General features: G+C 39.2%; 1 protein-coding gene across 2 annotated transcripts in view; it reads right to left on the bottom strand.

Moving 5' to 3' along the window:
* Positions 1 to 3932: 3932 nt before the first annotated feature.
* zmat4a (zinc finger, matrin-type 4a) overlaps positions 3933 to 10942 on the bottom strand; it is an 82007-nt gene continuing 74997 nt past the window's right edge. Inside the window, exons 7-8 of one of the 2 annotated variants that reach the window (XR_003597549.1) lie at positions 6663 to 6807; positions 3933 to 4304 (exon numbers count right to left, since the gene is read on the bottom strand). Coding sequence is in view for 1 of the 2 variants with exons in the window: in XM_028033321.1 (XP_027889122.1) it covers positions 6780 to 6807 (28 nt within the window). In the remaining variant the exon portion in view is untranslated. Of the gene's footprint in view, positions 4305 to 6160; positions 6808 to 10942 lie in introns of those variants that run through there. The other variant, XM_028033321.1, reaches the window with a different exon arrangement.

Below are 10942 nucleotides of genomic sequence, written 5' to 3'. Positions count from 1 at the left end.
TTTTTACTTTTCTTTTTGTCCTAACATCAACCCAGAGTGAAAATGTTCTCCAGCTCAGCTCAGTCTGACAGCACAGCTACAATGTCAGAGCGAAGCTTTCATTCAGCCACAAAGAGCTTTCAGAAGGGCTGATAGACGATGTGACAGGAGATGACAATGTGCCGACAGACTTTTGTGGTGCGTGGCGATTACAGATAATGTGACTCTCCTGCCTTTCAAGAGTGATTACGTCCACCATGTGAACTCAACTGCAGAGAACACATAGTGGGAACGACACCAAGCCCTCCACCTTGTCCTGCTCCGGAAACGCGTTGCGTCCCGCAGATAGTTGGTGGCAACTGTTTGCCTGCTGAGAGGCCTGTGCTTATTCTGAGAATAAATGAAGACGCTTTCAAACGCCTCGAGAGCAACTTCACTTTACTGTTTCTTAGATGCAATCCACACTTCCTGTTTGATTCAGTGTTCCTGCTGCTGAGCTTGGAACATGTTGTGGAAATAAAAGTGCAAAGAGTAGAACATAGAAAATGTTCTTCATAAAATAAAGGAAATTACAGAAGACTCTGAGCATCCTCTTCATCAAAGTGTTATACAACAACAGAGTGTCTCAAGTCAGAGGCTTCAGATCTGCTCTAATACAGACTTCCTGCCAACAGCATCGACAACACCTCTTAAAAATCTTCAAAGAGATAAAAGAAACAAATTAACATCACCAACCAGCTCAAAGCTGTAGCATAGTTGATTGGCATCAATTTTTAGTCAATCAATCAAGTTTATTTTTTTAGTACACTTCAGCAACAAGGCAGTTCAAAATGCTTTACATCATAAACACATCAGTCACCAACTGTGAAACCAGAGAAACCGGTACTGTATTTTGTCAAATCATTAAAATCATCAATACACATCAAATACTTTTTCCAATGTTCCAGTTATTATGAATCAAAGGCAGCTCTGAATAGCTGGGGTTTTAGCCTTGATGTAAGGGAACTCAGTCTTATGACTGTTTTTCAGTTTTCTGGAAGTTTGTTTCCAGATTTGTGGTGCATAGAAGCTGAATCCTGCTTCTCCTCGTTTGGTTCTGGTTCTGGGGATGCAGAGCAGACCAGAAGACGTGAGAGGTTCTGGAAGATTGATACAACAACAACAACAGAAGGTCTTTAATGTACTTTGTTGCTCATGTTTGCCAAATTAAACTAAAATATGAGGCTACAGATGGTAAAACATTTAGAGCTGTCTGGGAGCCAAAAGTGCCGGCTGGATTTTGGGAAGCTGTACCAACAGCACTGACTCTGAAAAGAGCCAAATGTCCCATCACTGTAAGACATACTGTAAGTACGCTTTTGTTTTTTGTCTCAATAGCAACATCTTTAAATCCAGCTAGCAGCTTACTTCCTTCTGTCCAGATGTCAAAGATGAAAGTCTACTGGAAAATATCCGGATGCAGTGGTATATGTCAGAGTGTATTACCATGGAGACTGAACAAAGGCTGATCATAAGTCATTTTGCTTCTTCTTGGAAGTGCAAAATTCTCTGTTTTGTCAATATTCTCCAGAAAAAAAGATACGTGTGCTTTTGTTTCATGGAATAATTTTATACACACTCCTGCTGGCGGATCATAGACATATCTTAAGTAGAACTTCAAAATGCCTAAAGAAGAAACATGAGCAAGAGACAGAAAAAGTAAGAAGATTTTCTGAAAGCAACACTTAAAACAAAAGTTTAAATCTATATCCATAAAAAGGCTAAATATGGACTAAACCCTGGATTTCATGTCAGGCTTTCACACTGGCTATGTTTCCACTGCAAATGTGTACAAAACTTTGTTATTATCCCGATAATGTCCAAAAAACACAAATTCGCAATTGTGGGGTTTCCTTTAAGTAAAAAAATGAATAAATAAAATCACACTTGATTAAATTTGTTCATGTGATAAGTCATTAAAACATGCCGTGGTATCATCCTCCAACTACTTCCTGTTGTCTTCTTCGTGGTTTGTGTCAGTGGCAACATCTGGTTGCTGATCATGTGACTCGTATGATGCAATAAAGTGTTTGGTAAAATAAACCAATTTTGATATGACTGGAAAAAAACACCTCCTCATAGAACTAAAGCGCTTTAATGAAAAAGAAGATTTTTCTGAAATTGCTATGTTTCCATTAAGCAATTTTTTTTCTTCAAAATGTCAAATTGTACAATTTTAGAATCAATGAAAACTAAGCTGTCATGGTCCACTGGTGGCAAAGCAAAAAAGACTCTGTGGTTGTGCGCTGTAGGAGCCAATGGGATCCATTGTGTGTGTTTGAACATCAGGAGCATCAAACTAACCTCCTGTCCTTTAACAACGTTCATGTTACAGTAAGGAAAACGCTGCTTTAGTGAGGAGAGAAGAGCATGCAGACGGCCTTAGGGGAGTTTAATGAGGCTGTGCTTCACCGTGAGGAAATTATGAATAAAAAAAAAATATTTTATTAATGTCGCATTAAAAATAGATAAATGTTCATTAGCTTCTCTGATAACTTTCATCCACTTTGTATGCAGCGAGAGGATTTCATTTCCTCCAAGAAGATGAATTAACGGTTTGATGCAACGAGGGCTTCATTTGCATCCGCAGATGGCTGCATTAGGGCCAGCATTAAGAATCTGCAGATCGGGACAAAGGGATAATCAGAACCGGCCACGGAGTGCTCGGTGAGGCGTTCCAAAAGATCTGTGCTCCGTTTTCACAATTTACATATAGGGGAGTGAGCAATAAACGGCTTCACATTTATTCAGCTCTTCAAACGATAGACTTCACCGATCAAAACGCTTTGATCACAAAGACCAGCTTTCACCGCGTCATAACTGGAAATTATGCCTGAAAATTGCATTGCAGCAGTTTATAATTCCCTGCGGCTTTAGCTGCCGTTCCTGAAAATTGGACATTTTTAATGCTGGTTTTCAAAGAAAACCCTCTCAGGTTCTAATATTGGGCTTTTTGAGTGACTTTATTTTGTGTCTATTATACAGATAATGGGGGTCAGTGGGGAGGCTACCCTGGCCCTGAACGTGACCCTTTGGCGACCCGCCTCCTCAGACTGTGAAACATGGATCAGAAACACAGTGGAGCGCTCTGTTCTAGTCCGAGGGTGAAAGTGATGCACATGTTTCGATTGATCAAATATTCATACTTTGTTGTGTTTTTTTATCAGTCTAACAATATGAAATATGCATGTGCTACTCTAAAGGGTTCCCCTAGTTGTTGTTTGGAGCCAACCTCTACATGTAGCCACAGTTAGAGTGTCACCTTAAAAAAAAAGTATACCTAAATGAAAATGTTTACGTAAGTATTTTTGCTTACTTATATAAAAGCAGCATTATTGAGATCATAATGACAGTGATTACTTACTTAAGATATATTAAAGATGACCTATTATGCTGCCTTGATCAGGTCAGGAATGGTCTTCCGACTTCACAAACCATGTAGTTTTTGTGCAAAGTCATTGTTGGATAATGAGATTTCAGTCTGGTCATTTCTGTCTATTTTCAGCTCCTGTCAGAATGTGCCAACTCACAATGTTTACGCTTGCATGAGAAAACAGCTGCAAACAAATGTGCAATTATACAACTGTATGTCTTTGAAAAGCACAAGTGGAGCCTCCTGTCAACAAGAATGCAGCAAGTGAATCATTTTGTAACAGCTCCCCTTTCTTGGTTGCGTATAAACAGAATTAGTGTATAAATTAGTTGTGATTATAACAGTGATTTTGAAGCGAATATAAACTTTGTAATGTGTGATTGTTACCGATGTAAAGTGTAACTGTTGCAATAGCATTAAATTCTAAAAATAACTTTTTGCTTTTCTTGATATTCTGAAAAAAAAATTCAAATTTTTTGTTGTTGCCATATGCTTCATCAAAAACCAGCAACTTCACAAAATAACTGCAAATTACTCAGAATGAATGTTGTTGCAGGTGTTTTTTATTCTTTTCTTGGACAAAAACAAAACACAAACTCGGCGCACAAAGGGAGGCGGGGCTTATGATTCCTGGGCGACCTGTGAAAAACACAACATGGCTGATCAACAGAGTTATCATTGCTAGATGAGCAAAGCAGATCATTCACCCCCCTCTACCTCGCAAGAACAAATTACACGTGCAAATCTTGATGGTCGTATTAAAATCAGTCCTAAAGTCGTCGCTGTTTGGATCTCTTGCAGCGGCTGTGACATCAGCCAGCAGTTCCTCAGCCGTTCGCTCCGAGTCCCGCGCTCCATAAAAACAGTCCAGCTCTGTGTTCAAGTGATTCCAGACGTCAAAACTCAAAGAGGTCTGTTCAGAAAAAGCACTTTGTATGACAACAGTCGAAGCTACACTTTGATCAGCACTGAAACTGAGAGTGAATAAAATGACTTCTACTGTAAACAGATAGCAATAATATCCTAAATTGACCCAAAACATCAGTGTATTTACCATTTATAGTTCTCTTAAAACCCTCATTATTCAAATACTGGCTTTAATATGTCTATTAACATGACATCTGAGAAAGAAAAGTGCTACATAAGCTTAGGATTTTATATATATGTATATATTTGTGTGTGCGTGTTTTATGACTGAATTTTCCATACAGGAATCCACAACAATATTATTTTACAAAGCCATGACAGTTATGGTTCAGTCCTTGCCATATACACATTCTGAAAAGCTTTAAAGGGGAGAGGTTTCAGTTCAAATGACTTTTTCCCCGTTTCTCTCTCTCTCTGCAGCGTTTATGAGCCTAAAGCAAACGGGTGCTCCTCCCTGAGACGAACACTATTCAGACGTCCAAATGGGACTTTCCCAAACCTGCAGCCCTGACAGCGTTTCACCAGCATTATGTAATTTGCTTTAAAAAGCAAAACAAATCCCCCCAGAGCAGAACACGTGGTAGACATCATATGAAATACTTTGCGAGAATTAAAAGGACTTAAAGCGACCAAGTTCATCATTTATCTTGGTTTAGATACACCGATCTGATATTGATCATGACCAGGCTTTGGGTGTGAGCCGAAAGGAAAATTAAACCGAAAAGCCAACAGCAGAGTTCGTTACTGCCACCAAGGTTTCAAAACACCAGATGCTCATAACATAACATTTCATCGGACAGATAATTGTTCTGTGGTTTTAAGTCTATATAACAAGATAATACAGGAAACGCTCAGCTGAGGCACTTCCTGTTTTTCTCAGACAGATTTAATGCAAGACGTCAAATAACAATAATCTCAGTGTCACCAGAGGCTTTACAGGGGCAGTGTTATGTAATAGCAACTTTTGTGAGCTTTACATCATGTTAATGTTATTTTCTCGCAAAAACACACCTGGAGTGTTGCCTTTATTCTTTCATGCATGTTTGAGAAATCCTTTAAACTCCCGTGGCAACCATTCAGCTGTGCAAAACGCCTGGGTGGACCTAGCTCCGCCTTAGAGATGAAGCTCCTCCTCCAAGCTGCCAAGGGATGTAGGTTGGGATTTAGGCAAAACTTTGGGTAAATTTTGAGCGCATCAAATGAGGCGTCCCCAAATGGTTGCCACGGGAGATTGGAAGATTTCTCAAACATGCATGAACGAGTCAAAGCAACACTCCAGGTATGTTTTTGATGAAAGAATGACATTAAAACATGTTATAAAGCTAAAAAAAAAGTCAATATTTCATAATCCCCCACATTTAAATGAATATTTCAATCCATTTCTTACTCCATTTGTTTTGGTCTATTGATCATTTTTCTCCTTTTTTGCATTTCAAAGCTCTGCTTGCAACCAGCAAAAATGGAGACGCTCGCTTCTCTTCCCCAGTGTTAGGATTCTGATCAAGTGGTGAATATTCTCACGTTGTTCACCTTGGTGTGAAGGTTGTTGTAAATCTAGAATTGTCCCTCAAAGCTCCAACATTTGTGGATCCTTCGTTTAGCAGATTGATCCACCAACAAACAAAAGCAGCAAAACAAAAGAACAGACGCCGGGATTTAGAATCATACTAATCGTCTTGCAAAGAAAAGCTATTTTCGCTTAGCATAGTAAACAGACAGATACACTTTACAAAATAGTAAGAGTTCGAGCAGTGTTATTATTGCTATCAACCTATCTCAAGCTGCAAAAGGGTTTAGGGCTACGACAAGAAAGCACTGCATCCAGTAAAAGCTTTTCTGTGTGGGGAGTAAAAAAAAAAAAAGACAGATGGTGAAGCCATATTTAATATCGAATGTATAATTAAAAATGTTTCATTTCTTTCAAGTAAGTAGCAAACAAACCCTCATTTCCTCAGTTCAAAGCTCAGCATAAAGTTTCCGATGTTCTACTGAAAAAAAGTAGAGCTTTGTCCATGCATTTTTGGAGAAGCTGTTGAGCATAAGATCCACCCGGATGTTTTCGTTCAGACTGAAAGACGGAAAAGTAAACAAACGAACAGAGTTTCCAACGGAGCGTCAGAGCTCAGCGGTCAGAGCAGCCTGGTGATGCGGACGGAGGCCGAAGCGCTTCCTCTTGTTTTGATAGTGGAGATGGTCATGCGAAAGTTGTTCCAAATAAAAATAATAATAATAATAATAATAGTAAAAAAACACTCCTTTATAACTCCTCTTGGTCTGGGCAGCTGAAATACTCAGAGCGAGAAGAAAGAGAAAGAGAGAGAAAAGTAAAATAAAATAAAAAAACCTGAAATGATGATAAGGCGGCTGAATGAGCAGGACAGAGGCAGAGAAAGCAGGGCAAGCTGACCACAGCTTGTCTGACATCAATCCAGGAGTTGGTGTTTTCATCAGCGTCCAACGCTCACTGGACACATATCTGATTCTTCAGACTGTCGGAGAAAAGCAGACAGAGACGAAGCCTCATTATCATCACAGAAACAGTTTGATACGTTTGCACTTTGTAGAAGATATGAACAGGAAAGCTTCAATTCAACTGATTGCTGCAATATCTTAATGAGCAACAGATGCAAAGCATTCTGGGAGACATGTCCTCTGTCCACCTGGATCGTCTTTGCAGCTGCTGTATTTCACAGTAAAGCTCTGTGTATGTTTGAATCTGAGTCACTCAGATCTGATGACATTAGGTTTGCAGTAAATCTGCAATTTCTGTTGTTTTTTTTTTCCTTCCCTTGCAGAAAAAGAAAAGCTTCTTTGCTGTTGTTATTTGTCTGATCATTAGTCTGAATTTTGCCAGTCTTTCCCACTTCTACCCAAAATATCTGTGACCCTAAATTAATCAGAACAGTAAGTATTAGTAAAAAAAAAAAAAAAAAGGGAAAAATAATAACTGATTTTAAATGAATGTGGATCGGACTGATTTCGATCCACATTCGAAATCAGTCTGATTTTGAATCAGAGCTTGGTTCTGGTTGTCATGGAATTTGCTAAACTGAAATAAAATAACCCACAAAAAAAAGTTCCTTATTTCTGCTTTGTATCAACACAAATTCGAGATGTAAGATAATAACTGGAGATGCACCAATATGATATTAATACCTGTATCGGTCCTGATATTGAAAAAAAAATAAAATCTAGATCAGGTATCAGTGACAATGTGCTGAATCAATAAGGGCAGATCTATAGAGCCAGGTGCTTTGTTATATATTTTACATCATATTTAGAATTCCTAATTGCACTTTGTGAACCATATGAAAGGCTTGTCGCAAATTATTTGGACATGTTAGACCAAAGCAGTCAACCTATTGGTTTTGTCAGTTTCAGTTGATTTTTTTTCACATTGGCTGATCTTCTCCTAATTGCACTGAGGGAACAAAATCAAATTGTTTTCACATGATTGACCAAGCTTGTGAAGCCGTTGGTGTATTTCAGTGTGCTGTGCTGGTGCAGAGTTATCAGACAAATGTGTCATTCAGAACAAAAGCAGAAACATTTTAAGTCAATGCAGCTGGTCTTCTGTTCGGGTCGGTACCGGCCGATGCCAAACCTCAGACATCGGTATCGTACTCAGAAGTGAAAAAAGTGCATCAGTGCTTTCCTAACAATAACCAGAGCTTGATAAGAGAAACAAATATTCCCACATATTATTCATAAGCATTAATAAAACACTCAATAACATTAAATAATAATGCAACACATCAAAGCCTGAACTGACATGAGCAACTTCACATGTATGGAGAGGTTCTTCCAGGTTTTACGGGTTAAAGAATTCATGTTACACTTGAAAAGCTTTTTTTTTTTTCTTTTAAATGTTGGGAGTCTAAAAATCCTTGCTGCTGTTTGTTTTCTGCTCCATTAAACTGTCAGCTCTCGAATGTGCGTCCTCCCCACGCCGCCAGCAGGGCAGGCTTTTAAAGGCGCACAGGGACGACACACACCTCACATCCAGCGTCGAAGCACTTCGGGATTACACAGATAAAAAAAAAGAAGCACATTTTATAAACTAATGTATCAAAGAAAAAAGCTCCAATTTGTTGTATGAAAACGAGAAAATGTCTCTAAACTTATTCTCATGGTGTAGATTACACAGCAGTTCAACTACCACTGGCCCAGAGCGACGATGCAACTTGACTGCCTCCGTCCCCCCCGGCCTGCTTCCCCCTTAACTCTCCGACTTATGCATTCTTGTGGTGTGTGACAAATTGTGTCAGCATATTATTCTGGTGAGGCGTTTTCATGCATAATTCATCCTGGAGCCTTCATTCTACACGGACGTCTTCAAATCCCTTTGAAGTTAATTCCCTCTTCTTGATAAATGGCCGCGCCCGCTCCAGCTGCGCTCCAGCTGATTGCCGGTGTTGGAAAAGTCACCTGTCCTAAACAATTTCGCCGTACCGTGTGGGAGTGGAGAAAAGATTCACATTAAAAGATCCACTGTGCAAAAGTATTAAACCAAGGAGAAGAAAACAAGCGGTCCCACTCAGCTTTATGGCTGCTCATAAACGACTTAGGAAACATTCAGGCACTATAGAACATCTTTTATTTTAAAAGATGATTTTTCATCAGATGATTTTGGTGGTGGAGGAGCAGCATTATGTGTTTTCCAGGCAGATAGAATCATTTTATAGCACAATCAAGTAACTATGTTACCTTCAGTTGATATAACAATCAAATATGACTTAAAAGAAATTTGCCTTTGTAACGTAACATCTTGAAATTGGACCTATGTCTCTTTAAAAAGCGCTGCCCTTTCTGACACTCCGCCTTCAGGACGTTATCACAGCATGGCTCCTCTATTAACCCTTTAAAAGTGTTTTTTTACCAGCGTTTCACTGAGCAGTAGCTCTTATAACAAGCCTGGGCCTTGAATTTACCAAGTGGTTTAAGGAATATATCCTGAAAATCTGAGCTTTATAGGACGAACCTTTGTACTTTGATAGTTTTGTTTTTTCAAAATGTTGGTTTTATTCATAAGCCCCACCTACTTCCATCCATAATTACCAGATTCAATTTTATTTTCTACACCACCTCTGACCAGGTTTATCTCTTTAAACTGTACAGCCGTTAACTGCTCATGTGTGTGTGTGTGTGTGTGTGTGTGGGCGTGTGTGTGTGTGTGTGTGTGTGTGGATAATGCTGATAATCACCACAGCTTGGGAAGGACAGAGAACACTGTAGGTAGTATGCAGACATGTTGTCATGATTTTTATTATTCTGCCTCGCTTCCCTCAGTCATCAAGCCTCTAATTAATCCACCTATGCTCAAAAAGATAAGTCAGAAACACAGCTGACCATGGATCAACCCACTGTCAACATCCAAGTGGGGCAAGTCCCTGTAAGTTCACCTCCTTTGCATCTTTTTTTTCCGCCTCTCATTCTTCTGCTGAACGTCTCCCTGAGGCCTGCTGCTAGATGAGAGAGCAGCTCTCATTCATTTCATTCTCTCTATTCTTCCCTGGAGGGCAATCGAATATTCACTTTGTTCTCGCTGCCTTCCAACTGGATATCATCTATCACCTGTGGACGGGGTCAGAACCCCCTCACAGGCCTGTCACAATAACAGTTGTACTGGATGATCAATTGTCCCAGACGTTATGGTGATAAACGATAATATTGTTATTTTGAGACCATTTTCAAGTAATATCATTGCAGCGGCATAATAACGCGAGAACACATTCGCAAAGATGAAATGAAAATTAATGAAAATTAGAAATGAAATTAACTTTCATTTCTAATAACTATTTAACACTGGAAGTGAAAGACATTTTGAATATCTAAAACAAATAAACTAAACAACAGAAACAACAAAGAAGATGAATTATGAAGTCTCTGTAAACAAAATTATCATTCAATAAAAAGGACACCAAAGAACCAGACTGAAGACTTTTGTCATCCAGGCTTTGGTAGGAACAGAAAGGGACAAGAGAAAAATGATAACTCATGCAAATGGAAATTATTGAGCTTGTTTTAATTAATTATACGATTAACTGAATTGTTGCTTATTGCGACAGACCTGCCTGCGCATGAAGAGGACTGGCCCCCTGCAAATGCACATCCACAAATCTCTATAAACTGTCTGTCTGGGTGTGTGTGTGATTGTGTGTGTGTGTGTGTGTGTGTGTGGAGGGGCGGGAGGGGGTCTGTGTGTGTACCAGGTTTTTATATCCTTATGGGAACCTATTTCTGTCTACAATGTGGGGTCATGGGGACCATTGCTCTTTGTGGGGACATTTTCTTGGTCCCCATGAGGGAAATTGTTGTGTTTGGGTTAGTGGTTAGGACGGTGATGGTTAGGTTTAGGGTAAAGGTTAACTTAAGGGTAAGCTATGTGATGGTAAGGGTTAGACTGTAGAAATTAATGGAAGCGAATGTGAAGTCTCCACAAGCAGTGGTGGGAAGTACTTAAGTACAATTTTCGTGTATCTGTACTTTACTTAAGTAGATTTAATAATGGATACTTTCTACTTTTACTCCACTACATTTAACAGTAAGTATCTTTCTACTTCACTACATTTCTATATAGCGTTTCGTTACTCGTTACATCCAAGACGCATTTCAGTTTTTTGA

The sequence above is a fragment of the Xiphophorus couchianus genome, chromosome 12 (assembly GCF_001444195.1).
Source record: "Xiphophorus couchianus chromosome 12, X_couchianus-1.0, whole genome shotgun sequence".
Classification (NCBI taxonomy): Eukaryota; Metazoa; Chordata; class Actinopteri; order Cyprinodontiformes; family Poeciliidae; genus Xiphophorus; species Xiphophorus couchianus.
This window is presented reverse-complemented; position numbering and strand designations above follow the sequence as displayed.